The sequence below is a fragment of the Lagopus muta genome, chromosome 7 (assembly GCF_023343835.1).
Source record: "Lagopus muta isolate bLagMut1 chromosome 7, bLagMut1 primary, whole genome shotgun sequence".
Classification (NCBI taxonomy): domain Eukaryota; kingdom Metazoa; phylum Chordata; class Aves; order Galliformes; family Phasianidae; genus Lagopus; species Lagopus muta.
This window is the reverse complement of record NC_064439.1, coordinates 35,053,073-35,077,654: the sequence shown is the minus strand read 5'-3', so window position 1 is coordinate 35,077,654 and position 24,582 is coordinate 35,053,073. Positions and strand designations below refer to the sequence as shown.

Here is a 24,582-nt window from a genome sequence, read left to right as displayed (position 1 = left end):
ATGTAAAATTAATATCAGTTTTCCTTACTATCTACAGTGATCAACTTGCTAAAACGTAATTTAGGAAACAATAATTTTGGCAATAATTTTAATTTTTGTTAACCTTTAATTTTCCAGACTCGCTAAATAATTATACCACTTAAAATAAATTATTATTATTTTCCCTGATTGTATCACAACACCTATTTGCAAATTACATTGTTCAGTTGCATTGACATTATTCATAGGTTAGCCATGAATGCAGACCGCTCAGAAGAGAAGGCAGTGAAAGCGTAGGTCCTGCTCTGTGCTTCAAGGGTAATGGGGATCTCAGCAAACATCCTGAATTTCAGTCCCATCCATTCCGGGATAACTCAATCCAGTGCCAAGATTTTGGGCTTTTCACTGCCTCCAACCACAAACATCCTACTAATATTATTTATAAGATGCATAACTAATGGTAAGTATGTCTTTTTTGATTTAAAATTCATATTTGGAGATGTGCCTACACTTCCTTCCCAAATACTACTATCGGCATTTATTTACTAAAAAAATGTATGCAGAAAAGAAAAAAATGTAAAGTATCCTGAACCAGTGCTACCACTACCGTCTACTGCCAAAAGATCAACTGAAAAGATCAACTGAAAAAAAAAGAAGGAGGCATTCTTAGGTTTTTTGCTCCAAACTCTATCCTCCCTCTTTCAAACTCTGAATGTTGAAAATGAACTGGACACACGAAGATCACAATTCATCTTTCTAACTTAAATTTTCAAGTAGAATTTCACTGTCTACTGAAGACTGTAGGTAAGCATGAGAGGTGAAGGAGTAGCATTCCTTTTGAAAGACTTCCAGAACTGAAGATCTAGAAGTGTGCATCAAAGAATATACATTTGGTCCTCTAAAGCCTGGTTAAACTTCCCAAGAAGTAGTTTTTGAGTGTGACATTATTGTTTAAGTCATCAAATATTGTTTGAATGTAGGAGGAACTTTCCACTAAATTTCCACTTTATACTAGAGACAGGGAGAATTTGGTACAGGAGAAAAGAAGATTGGGTAAAAAAAAAAAAAAAGGGGGGGGGGGGGGGGAAGACTGGCTTTATATTGGGTTTAAGGATATTCATTAGTAGATATTAAAGACAGAGCAGTCAAAGAAGCTCTTTTAAATGACGCTGGACATCAGAAACAAGGTATTTCCACACTTTCCTTCTAATTTGCTATATTTAATCAATTTTTGTGTAGACACTGTTTCTATATCAAAACTCCACTTAGTTCTTTTCCTTTCAGAAATGTATAGAGCAAGCACCCTATCAATCTGGGTGGTATATACAAAAAGCATTAAGCAAATTTACTTTCTTGCTTAAAAACAGAATACTAAGTATCTACAGAATGTTGTTATAGCTCCTAGAGTGGTTAAGTCCTTGTAAAATTACATTCTGCACTTATTCTAGCAGTACTTTCAGTTGAACAAGAAGCCACTCTCAAGTCTTGCTTCTAAGCAATACTGATAATAGCAATGTTCTTTTAAATATCTGTCACACTCTCAAAGAGTAGAAGCATATCTTATTCTTTTCTGTCTTTTCAACACGTACACATAGATTAATTATTAATCATTAATGCAGAAAGTTAGAGACATCAGCCACATCCATACAAACCTTACTCAGTTATGCTAAAAAGCACATCTGGTAGTGTTAATTGAAAACATAGATTTGCATATTTAAGGAATTATTTATAACTGTAAGTTAGCAATGAATAGAAATAAAGACAAATACTTGCCGCTTTATATACTATAATGTATGTGCTTTTTTTTCAATGTAATTAACGTGTCTTAGAATCCTTTGTTAGTGAACAATAGTCACTGAAATTGGTCCATATCATGTCTTCGATTAACATCATTTTTTAATCTCTTCAATCATATCTCATTATCTGCCATCATTCCCCTCCTCTGTAAATGCTCTCGAAAACATTTTGATTAAGCAAAACAAATATGCTTAACAAATGGTGTGCACAAGTAAAGAAAACACGTATCTGTTGTGTGCACATACTTACTGACTCGCAAATAGCTCCAGGTAAGTACATAGTATGGTAAAGCTGCCTGTCTTGACAATACCTTCAGAATTTCAAAGATGAACTTTTTAGGCTTTCTGCCAGTACTCTGAAGAAAGCAAATTAGTGTGAAATATTCTTCCAGACTAGAGGAGATGACCTAGTTTAGGTCAGGACTAGATCAGTATGTACTTACACTCTGTCAAGAACCGAAATGTGCCACCTTTCACTACAGGTGAGCATTCTTAAAAAAATGTATAGATCCAGTGCAATCCATTATACAGCTTTTACTGAAAGTCAACATCGTATAATGCTATAAGACAAAAGATCTACTCATTGAAAAAATAGGGCCCTATTTTATTACTGTCCTTTTGATCGCATTCATCTGTGAATGAAAGAAATTCCTTCCCTGCTTCTGATTGTGCACACAAAGGTTTCCTGTATTACCAAGAGTAGTCTGCCAAATACATTTCTTTTGGATGTTTATTTATATACAGACTTTTATTGCTCCAAGTCACCACTCTGTGAAAAAGAGTCTAATCTTTCTCTTGCATTGTGAACTGATGGTTTAAAATATATTTTAATATCCTCTAGGCTTATATAAATACATCACAGGAAAGGAGAAAAGGGACCAAATGAAGCATAATCTTATCACAAAGCAATTTAGCTATACTCCACCTTTTACATATACATAAAAATGGAGTGCTTTATGGTCACTCTCTCTCCTTTTCTACCTTTCCTCACTCTGACAGCTAGAAGTCTCCTCAGACTGAAATAAAAAACAAAGTTCAACAATGCAAGGAATTTAAGAGGGAGATTTCATACTAAACCTTGCCATTAGCGTGCTAACAGTCTTTAAATCCGAGCATTCCTCTCACTAGAAAATGAGGACTGCCTAAACCAAGCAACCAACTCAGGCAGTTAGCCTTATTCATGAGCTATGTGTGCTCAGCATGCAACAATAATCACATAATCTTAAGCCATACCCATCTCAGACAAAGCCCATTGCAAAACTCAGATTAAAGTGCTTCGATGAGGATTGCAGTGGTAATGTAGTGCAGAAATATTTAAGTTATTAGAAATATTAGTGCTATTATTAATCGTCAGTTTATTAAAGTCTTTAATGGAATAATTAACTTCTGCACCCATATCCTCAGCTTTATCAATTTTAACTGTTTTTCTGCAGTAAGGACCTTCTCAGACACGCATGAATATGAATTACTTAGAACAAGTAATACTGATGCGAAACTATCTTCTCCTTACACTTCAGAGAGCCTGGCAGTAATATGGTACAGGAAAAGTAGCTTAAGGATTTTTTTTTAATTTTAATTCTTATTTATTTATTAATTTATTTATTGCAGTGCATCAAACATCAGTGGTTAAGTCAAATTCCAGATTTTATCTTTGATAGGATTTTGCTTGCTTTGCTCTCCAGACAGACACTGGTCCAGGTTGTGCTGCCTGTCTATCAGTGAAGGGCAGAAAATAACAAATGAACAAGTTCCAAGCTCCATCCGTGGTGAGATAACAAACCAAGATGCAGAGCCCTTTTATGAAGCTGTACACCTATATGTAATGTACTAGAACAGTAAAATCAATGTTTTACAGAAATCAAATACTTGAAGAAAAACGAAGGTGCAAATATCTTGCACACAGGATACAAATGTCTCGTGGCAGAAAGCAATCACTCTTCATTTAAAAAATATTGTAATTACATATGCCTAAGAGGGCAGAAGTGAACTGCAATACAATGCATTGCAGAACTTGACTTCAAATACATGTGAATCTAGACCTTAGGAGAATGCTAAAGAAAACAAAAAGAAAACAAAACAAGAGAAAAAAAAAAAAAAGAAAACAAAAATAACCAAAACCGTCATGTCCCCTTTTCCAGGGTTGGCTGTTTAAAAGACAAAAATAAAATTGTTTTCACTTATATAACTGCAATACCTTGACAATAGGATTGGTGCTAAATATTCAGCTTTACAGTAGTCTCATTTCCAGAATTACTAATTATTAGCAAAATAAAGCTGATACTTAATTTTATTTTACCAGAGAAGTTTTTAGCAGGATCATTTTCCCTTTTCCACCACAGAAGGTGGCTGTCACTCCACAACTGACAGCAGAATGCCGAAGACTTTGTATGGGGAAACTAAGGTGACTCTTTGGTTAGTTCATCCAAATATTCCAGCATCACTGACAACATTTTGTTTTGAATGTTTTGTCATTTTGACAAGGTGTCAGAATTTTGTTGAAGAGAGAAAAGGAAACAATTCTTTTAAAAAAGGTGATTGAACTAAAAAGGAAGGAAATGTAGATGAAAGAGAAAGCAGAGCTGTAATTAGAGCACTTTTTCTCTTTTAAGTACCAAAACTTTGACGCTAATCAATTAAAACAGTTAATACAAGCTTTTGCTACTTTAAGCAAATAAGCATTTCATTATTCTCCTTTTTTTTTTTCTGAAATGGCATGCAAGTATTAAAAAAAAAAAAAAAATAAATCAATTTTTCCTTAGATTACGCTACTGTTGATGGCAGTTTATGTACGATATCCTGGTGACAGTCTTTGGTCTGACAATGTTGCAAGAAAACTAACAAGAAGACGTATGGGATATCAGATAACTGACACATGCAGTCATTGATGGTTTTTACTAATGCTTGAATGGCAGTAGAAAAAAGTTCAAGAACACAAGGCCAAGAAGCTCTCCTTGAAACTTTTAAGAGTCAATTTAATCTATTTCAAAAAATCTCAAACCAGAATGCTGAGAAATCCCAAGACCTTCATAGATGGAACGTAATTGGTAAAATAGTTTAAAAACAAAGTAAAAAAAATATGGTTCCCTTTGAATAAATATATAACAATTAATTGTGTAGAGCCACTTAGTGATTTAGAAACTTTCATTAAAGATATCCCTGCACAACTGCGTACAGGTGATAGAATACATATGAAGTCTCTTAAATTTATCAATCTCATGAGAAAATATGAAAGTCTTTTCCCCATGTTTTCTCCTCCCTCTTTAAGTGCCCGTTCCCAGGGAACTGGGTTATTCATGTCATATTTCTCCGCATGTCCAACTCTTCTGCCATTATTCCCATGAGGAGGAAAGGGAAAGAATGTTCATTTTCCAAGTAAACATTCCACAAGAGAGAAACCTCCAATCTTTGTATTGCTGCAAACTGACTGTTTCAGGCAGAGAAAGACTTACTTCACCATGTCAAAGTCTGAATTTGTTTATATGGAGAGCATCTTTGTCTTGTCTGCTCCTAGTCTGAGTACATGACTTTTCCAGTCTTGACGTTCTCTAAATTTTATTTACTTGTTTATTTATATGCAGCCCCCAGTACAGTATGCTGTACAGATTTTATGCCAATTTATGAACTACATTTGGCTTTGTTTACTCAGCTTTCCTATCTCTCCTTTTATATCTACTTTCTACAACCTTTCCTACTTAAAGAAATTCTTTGTTTCAAAATCCTCTAGTTACATTTGCAATTTCATTGAGCAAAAGCAGAGAAACTAAGCAGTGCCCATTAAACCCGTGTGACATTCATTATCCTTATGTGTGCTACTTACTTTTTGTCTGCTCTAATTTCCTTTCCCTATCTCTATCCAGATTAGAAAAGAAAAATGCATTTAAGAAGATAAGTACTTTTCTGATGTAATACATTTACCAGATTACATTTATAAAAATTAGCAAAATACACAGGATTATCTAAAAATTCAATGAAGCCAAGGAAACCAGTTGTTTAAATGCAAAAGTCATCAGTAATACTAGCATTAATACTAGCAGTCTGCAACTTATTTTCGTGCCGCTGATCATTACGCTGTTGTACTTGCAATACTACAAGGTATTTTACTTTGTCAGCTAACTCCTAAGAAAAGCAGTTTATACAATTGTATAAAGGAAATGCAGTTATATAATTAATTATCCAATAGATAAAGTGCTAAAATCTTGCCTTAAAATATTCTTGCTACCTTATTTGGTAATAGTTATAGAATCATAGAATCACCAAGGTTGGAAATGACCTAAAAGATCATCCAGTCCAACCGTCCACCTATTCCCAATAGCTCCCACTAAATCATGTCCCTCAACACAACATCCAGCCTTTCCTTGAACACCCCCAGGGTCGGTGACTCCACCACCTCCCTGGGCAGTCCATTCCAGTGCCTGACCACCCTTTCTGAAAAGTAATACTTCCTTGTTAGACTTGTTATAAGTCTAATCATACAATATACCTAGCCAGCATACTCTGAAAAAAAAAAAAAAAAAAAAAAAAAATCCAAACAAAATATGTTTTCTTCCATTTCTTTCAGTGAACTGTTTCAGAAAATGTCATGCTCAATCCTCCCTGAGGAGTCTAGTCTTTACTCTCTTCAGATAATATCTGTTGTTTTTTTTTTCATTGTTTTGAGTTGCACAATCCCTAAATGAGGAAAGTCTACTTTCCCTTGATTATTGTTTTTTTGAAATGTACTGTTAGAACTGTGTTTATTACCCACAGTGCTAAGATCCAAAAGGAATAAAGAGTTCACTGTTCAAAATGTAGATTCAAGCACAGTAGTAAATATGATTTCTTTTAGCCTATTGAGGAGTGTATGTTTATGGACTCCAGTATCACAGAATCATAGAACGGCCTGGGTTGAAAAGGACCTCAAAGATCTTCTAGTTTCAATCCTCCTGCTATGCTCAGGGTTGCCAACCACCAGACCAGGCTGCCCAGAACCACATCCAGCCTGGCCTTTAATGCATCTAGGAACAGGGCATCCACAACCTCCTTTGGCAACCTGTTCCAGTGGATACCTTTGGCTTTCTTGACCATGGGGGCACACTGACAGGTTGTTTATTTTTGTCCTGTTCATCAACTGTTCATCAACAGTTTCAATCATGTTTGAGGATTTTCTGCTGAGACTATAATTCAAGAATTTTAACTTACTCTTGACTTTGTTCTCACAAGTACCTATCTAGAAGGAGGGGGACAAGACTGGGTTCTGCTAAAGAGTTGAGTCACAGGTCTGGATTAACGTCACCCTCCTGCCAGTTTTAGGGGTTTGTGCAGAAGGGCTTTGAAACACACATTGTAGAATTATGTAATGCTATAGAGAGGATTAATCTTCCCTGTACACTATTTGAATCCATGTGAGCACATGCTGTAAACAGAATCTACGCTTGCACATTGAGAAGAATTACAGCAGCCCTGCAATTTGGAAAGCGTAGACTATAACCTTTTCTTAACTGCTCTATAAAGTCACACCGCTTCTGCAATTCCCCTAGCCAAAGCAGTAATGGGGTTCAATAGACAGTGCTAACCATGAGACACTTGCCATTATTCTAAAACAAACAAACAAAAAACAAAAGCAAAAAAAAACCCTGTAAACCTGCTGCAAGAATTCAATGAAATTCTAAACAGAAGAGGTAGCAATTACATTCTGCAGCATGATCCAATAAAAGCTTTTGAAGATCATGAAAAAAAATTAGAAAAATGTCAGCACATGGGAGGCAGGAGACATCAGGAAGGATGGTACTTTTTTCTTTAATCAAACAGCAACCTAATTCATTTCAAAGCTCGGGAACAGAAGCCAAGTTTTGCTGAATCTGATTTAAAATATGAGAAAATTTGAAGAGCAAGTTGTTTGAATCCAGGATCTTGCAACAAGATAAATACTTAAATTTCTTCTTAAAATGTATGTGTAAAAGGTGGCATAAAGAACTATATCCTAACAGAATAAAAATAAGAAGTGCATACAGCATAACCATTCAAATCTGGAAGCCCAGAGTGCCTATGTGGAAACACTAATCTGTAAGCATCTGTAAGCAATAAGAGGCCTATCACTTTGTAACAACGCAATAAGCAGCAGGAAACTCTTACATAGATTTATTTACTTATCAACATGCTTCTGGGAGAACAAATCTTTTCTTGGAGCATAAGTATGCTTTTAATAAATCATACTGCTATTGAAAAAAAGCTATTAGCCAATGTCATGACAAGTGCCACTGGAACAGTCTCAGCACTATCAGTAAACAGCAGTGGTTTTGTTGAAGTCTCTTTAAATTACAGCAAAATGTCTCAGATGTTACAGATAACACGCAGGATTTTACTTCCCCTCCCTCCTTTTTTTTTTTTTTTTTTTTTTTTTCCTTCTAACTGAAGCTCATTCCTTGTTTTTATCTCCTCGCAGACTTTCAATGATGGTGTCACCCAAATCTCTGCAGTATGTTCCAGAGTACTGACACCTGCCTCATCCTCCCCTTCTGTTGCTCTCACAGCAAAGCTGAAATTCTCTGTAAAGTCCACATACTTCAAGGCTATAAGAAATGTTCTGTTCTTTTGAAAACAGAGGAAAATAAGTATGTGGTTTCTATGCACAAGTACACTTCTTTTTAAAAGAAAGGCTTCCCTAAAATCACTGATATTTCCTACCACCTTATTATTGAGCTACATGGAAAGGAGAAAATAAAAAAAAAAAAAGATGCTTATATAAATGTACAAGCTATTGATTAAGGGTCATGCAATTGCTATTAGATACTACCATCAGATTCATTTCTCAGTGTTGCTTGCCTTTTACATTTTCCCCCATCTGTCCTGTACTTTGTATTATATTTTAGATAATGTGAGCAAATCAACCACAAACGATTTCAACTGGCTTATTTTTAGGCCACATTCTAAAGTAGAACAGTGCTGAGGTCACTTTGCTAGGAACTGTCCTGCAAACAACTTTCTTGGGACTTCCTGCACATTAGCAACAAGACATCAGTAAAAAACTGATGTTTCTACACAGAAAGTTTTAATTTTCTTCAACCAAAGCAGACTAATAAATGCCTCTTCTCTATCTGCCAGGCTTTATGTTTCCCAAAAGCAATTCAAGAGACCGCTAAAGCAGAAAGTTAGTTCATATTAAAAACATACTGTTCAACTCTTATGTTTCAGAGTGATAAAGTATTCTGTCTGAAAACAGGTTATTTTCAGACGCTAATTAAATTTAGATCTTTAAACTTCTTGATGAAAAAAAAAAAAAAGATACCATTTCTGCAAAGAGCACAATAGTTTTTGTACAAAATAAAAGTATTAAAAAAAATACTTTCAAGGAAAACGCACTTTCCTTACATTTCTTTAAAATTTATTCATTTTCTTTATTTTTAAATAAAATTATGCTTATACTACCCCCAAAAAATCTTTCTTTGGTTAATGTAGATCACATAACAAATACAGTTACTGTGTGCAGTCTTTGACCTCTATAACCATCTTGTTCAAGTACACTCAAGTATAGCAGAGGCTACAGATGATGTCTTGTATTAAGGCTTGTTTAATTTGCCTGTGAATATGATTGCTGCTCCTCTGAGAACACTGTTACTCCCTTGACTTCAAACAACCTTTTGCCCAATGGTATCCAGTAACTTAGTGAGGCTTTTGCTCTTTCTACATTCCTATTCAACTCATGAGAGTGTAATCAGAACTCTCTTTTAGACAAGAGCACAGAATTTTTGAAACACTAATAAGAAAATATCCTGGTTTAATTGCACTGAGTCTTGGAATAAATAATTGAGAATAGTTTTGCATCTTTTTGATTTTATGACTGATTTACCACACCCTCAGAAGACAGAAGCTACAAAGCCTGACACATCTCAGGAAGTGCTTAAATTAATTTACAGGCAGGAGACAACACCACGTCCTGAGTCTCTGTGATGAAGACAACTCATCATGCTGTCAGGTCCTAAGGCAACTTGTAATGGTGATTCCAGCAACACCTACTTGCTCCATTCCTATTACAGCAGGGATTTTCAATTATCCGGAAACACCAGCCCTGTTGCTGGCTAGCAGGGCACAGACACAACTGACACCACACTGCAGTCTCTCAGAAGTCCATAAATCAAAAGTAGACATTGCTGATTACATAGTGCTTCACACAAATTACATATTCACAAGACCAAATTTCTTTTCTATGAAAGAAGATTGTAGGATTACTACAAGAGTCACAAGAGAGCACCTGTAAGAACAGACACCTTTTGAAAGGCTATAGACTGATTCTGAGGTAGGAAATTAGGTTGATGTGTTGAAATGGAACCAAGATATGACCTTCTCAGCAGCTGAGGAAGGACAGCTTAAAGTGGACTAAGCCAGTGATTATAAGGCTTGTTGTAGCATCCTCTTAGGCTGTAACAGAAATTGAAAGAATCCAATCTGCTTCTTGTTCGTACTTCAGTTTGGGGAATCATGAAGACCTTATTTAACTATACGTACTTGCTGTTGATAAATTTTTCAGTGGTCTGCCAGGGAGAAAAAGAAGGGGTTGTTTAAATGTAGTTCTTTAGTGAAGTGACCATCTGCTTTCAGATTTAGAATGGAGACGCAAGGAGTGAGATTTTTTCTCACAAGCTACCGGAATTTAAAGAAGTTATTTTGCATTTCTGTTGTAATAATTGACAATTTGTTGCAGATGTTTTGAAGAAAATATAGAAATAGTAAGAGATAATTATATTAAAAAAGTGACTCCAAATGTATACCATTTAAAATTTTCAGAAGAAGGCAACAATCAGAATTTCTTGTCTTTAAAACTTACTTTTCCTGTTTGTTGCTGAAAGCACTGCAACTAAAATGTAAAAATTAGAAACTGAATAAAAAACTGAAATGTATTTTAAAATTACAATGAAAGTTATATGTTGAGTGGAATTTCCAAAAGACATCTTTGTCTGAAGCTGTTGTCAACAATTCTATCACTGCTCTTTTCTAATAGGCAGAAACTAGTCAGCATGGGAAGGCACAACCATTTTATGCTATTATGAAGATTTGCCAGAATGACAAAAGAGGAATATACAGAGAAGAGTCACAGTTCAAGGAGGATTGTTTTCTAGTTAGGTGAGAGTAAAATGAGTGAAGATCACCTTCCTGTTATGAACCCAAACCAAATGATCAAGACAATAAAAAGTTATATTTTTTTTCCCCATCTTACTCAGCTCCCTACCCAACTTCTTGCAGGCTAGTTTTACTCACCACAGTCTGGAACTCCTATGAAACTGCATGTGGAATGCTAGAGTTGCTATAGGTATAAGCACTCATTTTCCTAACAATTTCTGAGCAGAAGTGCTATTGCAGTTCCTAGAGATAAGTAACTGTTAAAGGCTCTATACTTAAACTTATTAAATTCAGTTGAAAACTAGTTAGATCTTTAAGTCCCAAACTTGAGTCACTATGTGTTCAGAATGAAAAACCTAATTTAATGATAAAAACTAAATCAGTTTTAAATTGAGTTGAAATCCAACTGAAAATGTTGAAAAGGGTGGTTATTAAAAAAAAAAAAAAAAATCAACACATATTCAACTTTGAAAATTTTCATTTGTTTTCCATGCAATGACATGCACACACACTTAAAAAAAATCTGTTTTTATTTACAAAGTTCTAGTGTCTACATTTTAGACCAAATCCAGAAGGAAAACAGGAATAAGCTCTTTTGTACATACATGCTATTCTCTCATAATACTTTCTTATCCTCCTATTGTGCTCATTATTAAGTTTAAAAGGCATACACTCAGGGATGTTTCAGTCAATTCAGTGAGCTCAGAATTGTCTCCAAATCTGTTGTTATCCCTGACAGTATTTATTTGATCTTGTAGCTAGGCCTATAGAGTAGGGTTGTACCTGAACAGTGGACTAAAGTCAGACACCTGGCTTCACAATGATAACCTAAAGTCATAACAGAACACTGACATGTTACCCTATGGCACTCAGACATTACTATTTTCTTGCCTCCCATTGATATTTGCTCCTAGTATTACACTGGGCACTATCCCTTTTAAAAATTATTTTCAGTATGTGGTAAGACTAAAGAATATCCATTCATCGTGGGGCCTTTAGTCTCAAAGTACTTATGTCTTAAAACATTAATAGACATGTAAGTAAGTATTATTTTTTTTCCTCCCTATCAAAATCAAATAAATCTAACTGCTTCAGAGATTCAATTTCTACTGTGAAAAAACTTAAATCATTCAGCTAAAATGTATGATTTACCAAATTCAATGTCTGCACTATGAAAATCTGTTAAAAAAAAAAAGGAATATTTTTGACATATATTTTGCTTTTATTCAAGAATAGTCTTATGTTACATTAATACCTACTAATTTCTTCTTCCGATAGCATAGAAATTCATGAGAAAAAAAATACAATAGGAGCTCAGATAAATTTATTCAGAATGGCTTCCAGACAAATTATACACAAGGATGTAACTAGAATGGATTGTGGGATTTATTTTATCCTATTTATCTATGTTTCAGAAGCTTAATTGCTAAGCAAATTGACCTGAAATTTCTTTGTACCTGTATTAATCATACCTACTAAATGTTTTAAGCATCTCTTGCAGTGCAAAGGAATCACAATTTTCCTGCAGAAACAAACCAGTGAAATGAATATGTTAGCTATGCTTCTTTTGTGTACATTCATTGAAATATCTTCTCAATGTGCCCAGCCAGCATTACAAAACAAGAGCCACCCATATGTTTCTGGAATAAGATCTTCTTTTCCTAAATTCAGACATGATGTACAGATTAGAAAATATTTTTTATAATCATCTTCCTGAAAAACATATGCTAATGAGTTCTAGGAGCTATGAATCTCTCCCTCTATTGAACAAAACAAACAAAAAACAAAGAAAGCATCTTCAAAATAGCTATCACAGTGTGAAAAATACATGAACATGGACATGAACACAAACCAAGTAAGCAACAGTTACAACTTTTGTATTAGTCAGAGTAAGAAGCTGCCTTCACCTAACACTCTAAATCACTGCCTACCTTCTTGATACTATATACCTATTAGTTTTAGAAAAGAACCATTAAAAATATTTAATGTTATAATATTATATACTGTAATGTTATAATAACATTTGAGGGGGTAATGTATCATTAGCAAAGACATAAACAGGATCTAAGAGGAAAATACAAGGCCTTAACATATCTCTAGAAATTCTAGCCTCATAATAGAACATAAGGTAATACTCAGTGAGGACCAGTGAATCTACTAAGCTTTGGATCATCAAGTGTACTGGAAAACTACTCCATTGGGGTGGTTACAATCCTATCAGCATCTCACGCTTAAAGTCATCGGTATCCAGCAGCAGTTCAAAGATCATATGAATAATGACACTTTCAACACTTACAGAACAGGTAGATTGAAAGAAATGATGATGAAGCAAACTAATGAGTGTACACCATGAGGTGCTTTCTTCTAAGGCTCACTCTGCCCATTATATGCAAAGCATTCTAATAAATGCCCTATTATAGGAGCGAAAGCTTCGGCACTGCATCTCAAAATTTACTGAAGTCTGTGGAGTTGCTCAAGGCTCAAAATCTTTTATGTGGCAATACGTACATAAATATAACTCCACATTATAGTACTTACCTGCTTTTTATAAAAGCTGCTATTGTATTCATCATTTGGATCAGTCAAAATTCTGAGCATTTTACTTATTGGACAGAAATATTTACATACTGCTTACATTGTGGTGAATGTTAATTTTTGAATTAGGGTTTCAGCAGTAAGGTATCAGGATTTCAATGTAAGAAAACACAGGGTCTGAGCACTGATATGCAGTGTCTCACAATACAGTACAGGGCCCTGAATTTATTCTTCTGCACATCTTAATTACTTGTCAGACAGCTGACGTATCAGTTGATATACTGGTACATAAAATCAGTAATATTAGAAATATAATGACATGTGTACCCAAATGCATTCAAATCTGTTCCTGTAGGTCTGATTACAGACATACAAAATATCTAAATAGAAACGCGTAATATATATTTATACAGGTTAGTGCCAAGACAGGAAAGAAAAACTTACCATTCTTTTTATAGAACATGATTTCTCCTTTGAATTCTACTTTTTCTTCCAAGGATTTCTCAATCTGAAGGATCATCTGCTCATTTGTTTCAGCACCAAGTAAAAATTTACAGCTGCAGCTCTTCTGCATGACTTCAGTTCGTGCAAATCCAGCAAGATCACAGAAGCCATCTGAGCAGTAAACAATAGGGAATCCCTTAGCCACCTGAGCATTTGCAAGGATGAAGTTACTATCTGTAGAAGAATATGAAAGTAAAACATGAATTACTGTCTGAAGTCAGTGTCTATTGGCATAATACCTCTTTCAGCTTTGTAGGAAGACACAAATAGACGTACATATTAAAAAAAGTCCCATCTGTCTGAAAACATGATGTTTTCTCATGTACCATCAAGCCTCACTAGATCCTTAAGCAATAATTTATAATTAACACCATGATGGGTATTAGCACATCCAAACAACACTTGAGCAGAATGATGATGAAGTTTCAAAGGTGCTACATTATGCTTCCTCTCCAATTCTTCTGAGCAGATACAGGTAGATTAACTTAAAAAAAAGCTAAATATGTTCAAAATGTATTTCAGCAACACTCAAATTAATTTCATTCATGTAATTTTGCAAGGGAATCCTTAAAATTAGGGCAAGATATGTTATGGGGCTACATGAAATCTTTTTAGACTTTTGTTTAGACTTTTTTTGAGGAGGAAGGGGAAAGATTTTATTCAAAAGCCCCATCTTCCCAGAGCTTCATTATTCTTTTCTCATATGGCACAAGGGAGTCACAGTTCTGTCAAACCTTAATGCATTTTATAATGTTCAAGGGCATCTAAAATGCAACTAACTTACTATAAATTCAAGAATGATATTTTGACATGGATATCAGTCACCAAAAAAGGAATTTTTAATTTCAGTTCAAATCTTTACACAAATTTTGCAGAATAATGATTCATTTCCATACCCTGTGGAAGTGTCTTTGTTGTGCCATAAACACTCTTCCTCAACTTACATCTAAAGCTGCAGCACTGTACATTATTTTTCAATTAGCACAGAGCCATTTTCTAGAGAAGTTCTTAAAAGAAAGAAGGAATCTGTCTACACTTCACAATGAGGACGGAAAGAATATTTTTTGTCTATTGTTTATTCAGGAATATTTACCTTAGAGCTTGCTACCAAGAACAGCCTAGTCCCAAGACAGATATTGCTCATACTTTCAAATTATATGCATATGATTTGCACATGTATTAAGGGAAAATACTAGTAACTAACTGAGTGTAAATTGATAAGTATGCATAAATTTGAACAGAAAAAATAAAAGGTATATTTTCATGAAATAAATCAGATTGCTATGCCCTATCTCCATAGAGGGATATTATTCACGAATGGGGAGGGAACATACAGGATGCATAAATAAAATAGCACAAAAATTAATATTTTCCAGACTTGCAGAACAAGTGTTCTACATCCATCAAATTCAGTTCTGTTACTCTTTAATTCCTCGGGGAATTAAATATTAAGGCTGATGTTGTTCAGTGTTTTTAAGACAATACTTAAGTTTATGAAGTGATTTATTTGCTCATTAGACAATGTCTGTTACTCACTTTTCGCTCAAATATAATTAAAGTCTTTCAATAAATGATTGTTAAAATAAAATAGATGTTGCTCCTTTACCAAATACATATTTTAAAAACACATTCTAGTTCAGTACAGTACTTGACTTTACCTGTCATTTTTATTTACCTAACTAGGGAGGAAATATCATTACCAGTCATGCACTGACATACTGCTTCCCCCATCAACACAAAACTAAATCCCCACACGGCCAAAATAAATAAAATCATATGCTTGCACTGCAATTTAATGATAGCGTTACAGTGTAAGACCTGCAGATCCTACACCCCAAGCACATTTGTAGCTAAATTAATTTACTCCTCAATTTCTTATTGTCTAAAATGCACTTTTTGTTTTGTTTTGTTCTTTAATTGCTATCATCATTTAAAGTTTGAAATACAAGAAACATAACATGGAACACTGAAAGGACAGAAAGTATAGAAATGATGCTCTGTGGGTGTAAAAGTGAATATCATTATGTAGTATATTATTTTATGAAAAACTTAAGATGGCCAAACTTCTGCCATTTACATCTAGAAAACCAAAAAAAGTTTTGGCAAGTTTAACTTTTGTAACAGAAAACAATTTACTTTTTAAAGACCAAAGCTGGCTAGAATAAGAAATAATATTTCCAATAAACACAGCAGGTATCTGGTAAGGCTTGGGAGACTAATTTTGTTCCACATTTTGATAACAGATAACAGAAAATAATTACTTATAGGAAAACACAGATAACTTCCTGTTCTGTTTTTTTTGTTGTTGTTGTTGTTTGGTTTTTGGTTTTGTTTTGAGGTTGAATTTAAAATCTGGTAACTAATGATGTCTGACTAATAAACTAGTAAACTGAAAGAAATATTTAAATCATTTATTGAAGCAATTCCTTATCATATTTAACAATCAAGCAACATGTTTTTGTCCAATAGTCATCTTCATTTCACTGAATTCTTAAGTAATATTTTTAAGAGACTATTATCATTTGTTTAATACAGAAAGTAAAATTTCTCATACTTACCTTAAAATGTTCTTATGTGTAATTTATTTGCTTTTCATAATTGGAGTCTTTAATATCACTTGCTAATGATAATGCAAATAAAGCACCGTAATACATTGAAGAAAAAAAACACACCAAAAACACTCAAGAATCAAGGGTAAAATACGTACCAATCAGGCTTCAGTTTCACGCAAATAACACACAAAGCATTTAGTTCAATGTTCTGCAGAGCTTGCTAGATCTTAAGTTTCAGAGTAGGAAGAATGAAATTTTATTTAGACTAGAATTTATCAGAAATGTATAGACTAGAAGCCAGCACTTTTGCTTATCTTTGAACAGTAAGAGAGCTGCAGTGGGTGATACAAACAGCAGTTTTCCTGTTTTCATATATATTCATATGTTGCTTGCAACACTTCTGTAATAATAACAAGAAATTCAATTCCATACTGTTCTTTCTTAGAATTATCATAACGTAATGAATATTAAGTTATTTAAGTTGGTTGGATTTGATGATCAGGTGACAGTATACTACCATAAGGACTTCCTAATTATTATTACTTTTTTTAGATAAGTAAATATCAAAGTTAAATTCCATGCCTCTCCAGAAAAAATGAATTGAGAGTCTTATGGACCCTTTCAGAATAGACTGACAAAACCACGTGTAGCTCAACTCAAGTGTTGTCAAGCGCTCTATATTTGTGCAAAGTAGATAAAATTCAAAATACTTACGTATTAGCTTCAGATAAAAATATATGGTTGCAGATTCAAGTCTGCGTATGACATGTAAAGACTGCTTTTAAAAATGTTAAAGAAGGACAATTTCCATAGACACTACAAATTAAAGTTTTCCTTTAATAAAAAGACTGCAGAGATGGATGAATACCAAAGTGATGTTCCACAAGTATTCAGAACAATTTTAAAACAGATTTGTTTCAGCTACAATTCATTTACATTAATTTTCTATAAAGATGAAATGACTTTTTCACATGACAGTTTGAAAGGAGAATGAATATTAGGAGCTTGCATGCACGTATTGTCTTTGGAAGTAGGACAGACTGAAGTAGATAGGACATTGATCAACGGAAGACTCATATGGTTCCCAGAAATCTCTGCCAGATACACAGCATAAATTCAAGGACAATTAAACAAGCTGAACAAGAACTGTGTTAGCTTCACTTTCAATCATGTGCTGGCACAGAGTTGCCCTGTTTCAATGACTATTCAGATGCTCAAAAATCGTAATCTAAGAAACACCAATTTTTTTATCATGTGCTATACAAACCAGAGGGACAGGTTTGTTAAAAATCCCATGACAGTGTTTCAGAATTGAGATAATTAAAGGAAAAGGTTATTATGCAATTCTCTGCTCATAATTAATGCACACAATTTACGTGACTGTTTGTAATGACACCGTGTAACATTTAAACTCAGCACTCCCTTGATAAATCTTACTGTCATCTTAGAAAAAAAAAGACAAAAAGGTTTTCTGCTTTAATAGCATAGCTGTGTCTGCTACGAATCTCATTGTTGTGCTTTCCCTGTTCCTGTAACTGCTCTTCTCCATCAAACTCCAGATGGTTTCCGCATGTCATCCTCTTTTGGAGTGAAGATAACATCTATCTGACTACTTGTGCAACCAAGCACAGCCAACTAGCATTCTAATTTTACATTATTACATTATTTATGAAACATAAAGGGAAAATAACAAAAGAAAGTAAGTCCCTCGCAATGCAGAAAGTTACATTCACAAACCAGAGGCTAACGCAGACACTATAGAATTGGAAAAAGTCCACTGTTATTCCAGGTGAAAGGAGTTATTACACATCAGTTTGATTCCATAGTTTCTCCACAGGGAACTTAACAAGAGAACTCTCATTTCAGGTTCAAACTGCTGCTAAAGAGAACATGATCAAATTAACAGTTGTTAAATATACCTGAGTGAATAAAATAGGATATGAAAGCATTTAGTTTTATGTCAGCACATTTAGACACAATTGAGGTTTAATTAGAGTTCAAGCAGGTTTACAAACTACTATACTTTGAATATGACTGAGATCAAAACTGATACATTTCCAATTACTAAAATCCCTCATGAAAATCTCAGCAAAGTTAATTGGATCACTATTGTGAGTTAAGATTTATCAGATCTAGGTGAATCAAAATGAAATAAAGGTGTTTATTCTGGTAGATCTCACAGTTTTCACTGTAAAAGAAAAAATAGTATGTACACATATATGCATATATACATCTCAGTGAATTTTCATATGTCACTCTGAAAGTAATGTCTCATTTCCATGGAAACTACACCAGATACAAAGAGAACAATAACACTATTTGATAGAGCACATTCTCAGCTACAAAATATATATATTTTTAACCTAGTCACATGTATTAGACATGCATTTTCACCAGTGATGAGCAAGAGCCTGCATTATGCAATTGTACAAGAGCTGCTCTGAAAGTAATATTTCTATTTTATTATGTTAGCTCATTATTTCAGTGGTGGATGGTATAGTGGTAGAGGTTGAACCTTCCCAACATTTTGTAGCTGTGTGAAAAATGGCAGCAGAGGGACAGTCTGTGAGAACAGTGTCTGACATCGAGTGCACATGAAGCAAAGGCCTGTCATTAAATTCCTCCATGTGAAAAATATATTACACCCATTGATATTCATCAGTGTGTGGTGATTGCTTCTGTCACTATCACACATGCATCTATCTGGCCTTGCACATACAACAGAGTTCTTACACGATTTTCATTTCCACGTACAGAATACCCAAATAACAGTATCCATATCTGTATGGGAACTGTTGAGTCATGGCCTGAACCACTGATTGAGCACCTGGGGAAAGGACTCTGCCAGCACTGGGACCTCTGGTGAAGATAATTCACCCATGCAACCAGAAGGGTTAGAGCCTGGCTCCGCATCTCTTAGACCTCACTTCCTGGAGATCCCTCCTTAGTGAAGCCTTCCCTGCACCTCTCTTTCTTGCTGGTCCTTCTGTCATCTCACCTCTGTTATAAAACTTTTCCTATCATATTGATCTGTCCAATTGCTACAGTACCTTTTTCTTGTAAAAAATGAGGGGTGTTCAATCACCACCTGTTTTATGTGTTATTGTTATATTTTCTGAATAAGCAGCATGAATAAATTCATATATATTCTAAACTGAAGTTGTTATTCACAGCAAATTTGAACTGCCTTTTCATGCATGTTAGCTTATTCAAGTTCTGGTGTGTTCATGATCACTTTAACAATTCCCTACAACTCTCATAACAATTCCATGCTAGCTTATGATTAATGCTGCTGCACTGAATTTTCTCTATAATCATTATACTAACATTAAGAAACCAATGCGGCACCAGGGCTCCATGGATAAAAGTGACTAGTTAGAGCCTATATACAGCTCATACACTCCTTTCTCATTCCCTAAAATTAAAGGAAAACCTTGAGTTAATTTTAAAGAAATGAGAAAGCAAACTCCTATGTTCCTGTTCCAGTGAAATGAGTTTTCTGTAAACTGCAAGAATTTCTGCATTCAGTTTTCTTAGAGAAGCAATGCTAACAAAAAATGATGCTGTGAGAAATGAAGTTCCAAGAATGTTAACAATTATTGTTAAAAATTGTTAATGATTGTTAATGATGACAGTGCTGTGTGAGAAAGAAAGTCCTTGTATATTCAGGGAATGTCAAAACTGTTTGTAGAAAAATTGAAAGTTCTCTACTGTTCTAGATACTGCTTTGAGTGTAAAAATTTATAGAGATATTAAATTGGTTGGACAATTTAACTAGCAACGTCCTAAACATCAGCAGAAACGTCTTCATGTGTTTCCCAAACTCCTATAACTTTGGTGACCATAATACCACACCTTAAATTGTTTTAAACTGAAGGAGGTGAGATTTACATTAGATGTCAAGAGGATGTTTTTCGCTGAGAAGGTGAAGAGGTGCCAGAATAGGCTGTCCAGAGAAGCTGTGGATGCCTCCATCCTTGGCCATGTTCAGGGCCAGGCTGGATGGGTCCCTGGGCAGTCTGATCTGGCAAGTGGCAACCCTGCCCATAGCTTGAAGAAATTAGAAATGTGTGATCCCTGAGGTCCTTTCCAACTCAAGCCATTCCACAATTACGCAATTTTATGATTTTACCAAAATGATATTTATAAACTTCCCATTAGCCAAGGAAATCTCTGTATTGGGTCAGGAGCCACCCACAGGAATTGCGAGAAGTGATTTTTCCCAAGGGGTTTATAAGAAGAAGCACCTATATTGATCATATTGAAAACTTATGGAAACTTCATTCATTTATGTTTGAACAAGACTAAACACTCTCTTAAAGGAATAGCAACTGATTAATATCAGTAAATACTCCATGAAAGGAATCAGAAGAATGCTTCAGCACTATGTGCACATAGGTAGTCTCTATACACTGTGTAAGTACATCTGTCCCTGCCCATGTCATTCATTCTTGCAAATAAATGGCAAAGAGCACTTTTACGTGAGGTACTTTAGAACTAATTCTTTATTTGGAAATTCTTAGGAGTTAAGAGAAAAGAATGTTGCTTCTTGTTGTTTTTATTCTAATAAAAAGATGTCTATGAAATGGGAGTCAGACCTCTCCTGGATTATGCTGCAATATAGGAAAAATCACTTGATTCTGAAGTTTCTCATATCTGTCAATATTCAAAAATAGGGTTTTTACAGATATTGTGTATAATAGTATAAAGCAACTTTCTGAAGTTACTATAGAAATAATAACTCTGACAGTCTTGGATGAAAACTTCACAAAATCTAGAGTTGCTAGGTAAAAATACGACAGCCAACCACAGCAATGGAGAAACCCCCAGAATTCTTCTGGGAATCCCATGCCTGTTATTTACAGAATTATCAGTGGGGAGAGTTCTCTTTTTTGCTTCTCATTCCCTCTCTTACTTTCTCTCTGAATCAGCTTCCATCATTAAAATAAATGCATGTGATTAAATATGGGTTCCAATATGAAACCTCTGTGCGTACCAGCCAGTCTTAATATCTTTTAAGTCTTTTATGCAATCACAAACTTCCTACTCTTTCCTTTATTTCCATCTTCTGATCTTCTCTATGCAAGTTTTTCCACTCTCATATATTTTATGCCACTCAGTTGACTAATCCAAGTAAAGACATGCTTTTTAAAAAATAATAAAAATCAACAGTTTGGGTTGAAGTCCTGCTAGATCAGCAGACTGCAACCTGCAGTAAATGAGAGCAGAATATCAGTGCAAAACAGACATGGAATCTCTTCCCTTAGATGTCAGCAATTGGTAGATCTGCTTGGTTGATTCTTTGTATAGTAACAATTGTAAGCTACATTGGATGAAAGTTACCTGAAGTAGGAAGCAACCTGGGGAGTTGATGGAGGACACTATTACAGAAAAGGAGCATCTTTTAACAAACATGTCAGAATCTGAATTCTACTGTACAGTTTTCTATATTAAAATGGACTCACATGGGAGTCATTTTATGAAGCCACAGCAGGATCCAAAAAGGAAGTATGTTTCTGGAAAAAATGAATTATCTCATCAAGGCATTCATCCAAGCACTAAATATCAGGCCAGTATCTGACACAGTAATAAACTGGAACTCATTCAGAAGAGAAATAAGAGTTTCCCATTGATTTTAGAAGAGTTCTAGGATGTATTTCCTTTATCTTTTTACTTTCACAAGACTTCCAAATAGTTTTCAGCTTCAGCTTAGGTAGATAGATCTTCCAGAGGGTTACTCAAGAACGTCTCATTTCAGGAAAACCTGATCTTAGAAAGGATGGATAGTCCAAAGCCTTAATTTTGCATCCTTTAAAGCCCTGAATACTAAAGTATACAAAACCCACTGCTTCTCATACCAGCAGAAAGAAGAAATAAAGAGGCATATTTCTGAAACGTGGTTCACATTCCCTTTTTAGTTACTATTTGTTTCATTCCTCATTATCAGTTGGTGGAATTGGCATCTTCTGTCAGTAAAATCAGTTCTTTGCATTTTGTTAGACTCCGTGTATTAGAGCATTTAACAAGCATCTTAAAAAATACATAGTCAAACTGCCTACATTATGACAAAACTATAATTTAAAAGCAGCAAAAATTAAAAAAAGAATTTATGCATGCTTTAGAAGTGCATGAGTTCAAAACAGTTAGTCAAATAAAACATATATGAAATGTAGCAGTTTAAAATGACACATCAAATATTCAAGGAAAAGGATTTTTAAGTATATTTTGTGGCTTTATGAAAAAAGAAACAACTATTAATAAAAATAAGGTATTTCATTTTACCATTTCATATAGTGTAGTAATGGAAATGTAAAACAGCATACAGGGAAAAGTCAATTAAGGAAATGAAAAAAAAATTTCCCAAGCTGTTATTCTTCTCAGGATACATCTTCAATAATGGATTAACAAATATATTATTTTTTGCAGCATGAGAAAGTAGTATGATACACTGATGTTATTTCAGGAAAGGGTTTTCATATTTCCCCCCTCCCACACATATACATTTTTTAAAAATAAATAGATAAGGAAAGTATGAATGTCATCTAGGAGTGCAAAATGTATTTTGTATGCCCTACATTTCCTTCTTCAGAGGCACTCTATGCAACTTCTTTCAATTACACAAGTCCTCTGCTTTAAACAACTGGGAAAGTTATTGTTTATCCATTTACTCATCGTATCGTAGCCTCATTGTATCATTACTGTTTAAGTAATCTGAGTTCCCATAAAAGGGTGGTTTTTTTTTTTTTTTTTTTTTTTTTTTTTTTTTTTTTTTTTTTGAGGTAGTCCCATCTGGGATGGACTGGATTTGGTAAATTAAAGTAGAACAAATACTAATTTTACTCAAACTTGAATTAAATAGTGATCTGAAATTAACATATTCTCAATTTTCAGTTTACTACACAAAGCATGAAATGATCACATCAACCTCTGCTTTCAAAAAATTTAGCAATGCTTCTTGTTCCTGAAATATTTTCTCTCACACTTAGATTTTCTTACAGAATGATTAGCTTTGTCCAGAGGTTGAACTCTTTGATCTTATCTCAGTCTTCAAGAGACATGACAAAAACAATCTTCTATCAGCTTTACGCCTACAGTAAAAAACTGAGTAAGGTAGCAATCCGGACAAATTTCAGCATCAGTAAAGGTTGAAAGAAACAATATATTTTAATAATTTCATTTTTAAAGAGAGGCAATGATTTCAGTTTAAAAACATACTCTTATACAGTTAGTAAATGTGTCTAGATTAAACCCAACAATGCTCCTATTCCCCTCTATTTTGTATGCAATAATTCAGATTTTTAAATTCTGTTAATTAGTTTTTGCTCCATTTTTCTTATTAACATCCCAACATTTTTCATACACTCTTCTCAGTTATGCTATTCCACACTTGAAGAAGTGGGAGCTGATGTTAATTGAGCAAATCTTAATCAGATAGCAAAATTAAGGACTAAATCTCATTTAATTTTCTTAACTGAAAGCAGAGTAGAAAAATATCTATTTTTTCTTCATGTCCAAATACAACATAGTTGGCTTGCTGTTTCTTAAAATAAAATTCAGTGTCTAGCCAAACATTCTTCATGGGTATGCACATGAGATTTGTATTGATTTTGACAACACTTTTTTTTATAATTAAGATGTTTTGTTACCTAAAAGATTTTCTCTCTCTGAAATAAGTGGACAGAGTACATTCATAAAAATATTAATATACAATTTATAAAACATTTGTATGCACTGTATTGACAAAAAATGTGTTCCACATGAGATAAATGCGTCCCTACTTCATTCAGCACCTCATCCCTTGGAACACAGAATTACTAAGAGGTGGCTGATCTTGCCAAAGATATTTGCCTGACGCTTTCACCCGAACAACACCCAAGCCAATCCTGTTTTGAAAGCAAGATGATGTGCCTGAATACCTGCTGCTTTGGGTTTGCATTTTGTTTCATTTTAAAATTTGAAAATATTCACAAAGAATTACAGTGAGTCTCCCATAGAAGCTATTTAAATATTATTGTTTCTGAGAACTAACACCTGATTTTATGGGATTCATAGTTGCTAGTCACTGACTTCTTGACTGCACTCCACTGTGATGAACGTATCAATAATCCCTTTCCTTAAACCAA

General features: G+C 34.3%; 1 protein-coding gene across 2 annotated transcripts in view; it reads right to left on the bottom strand.

Annotated features, from left to right (window-relative positions):
• The window catches only part of KCNH8 (potassium voltage-gated channel subfamily H member 8), a 98,587-nt gene extending 84,507 nt beyond the window's left edge, over positions 1 to 14,080 (bottom strand). For both annotated transcript variants that reach the window (XM_048951474.1, XM_048951475.1), the window contains exon 1: positions 13,848 to 14,080. In XM_048951474.1, the coding sequence (XP_048807431.1) occupies positions 13,848 to 13,977 (130 nt within the window). In that variant the 5' untranslated portion in view covers positions 13,978 to 14,080. The remainder of the gene's footprint in view (positions 1 to 13,847) is intronic.
• Between the last annotated feature and the right edge of the window lie 10,502 nt (positions 14,081 to 24,582).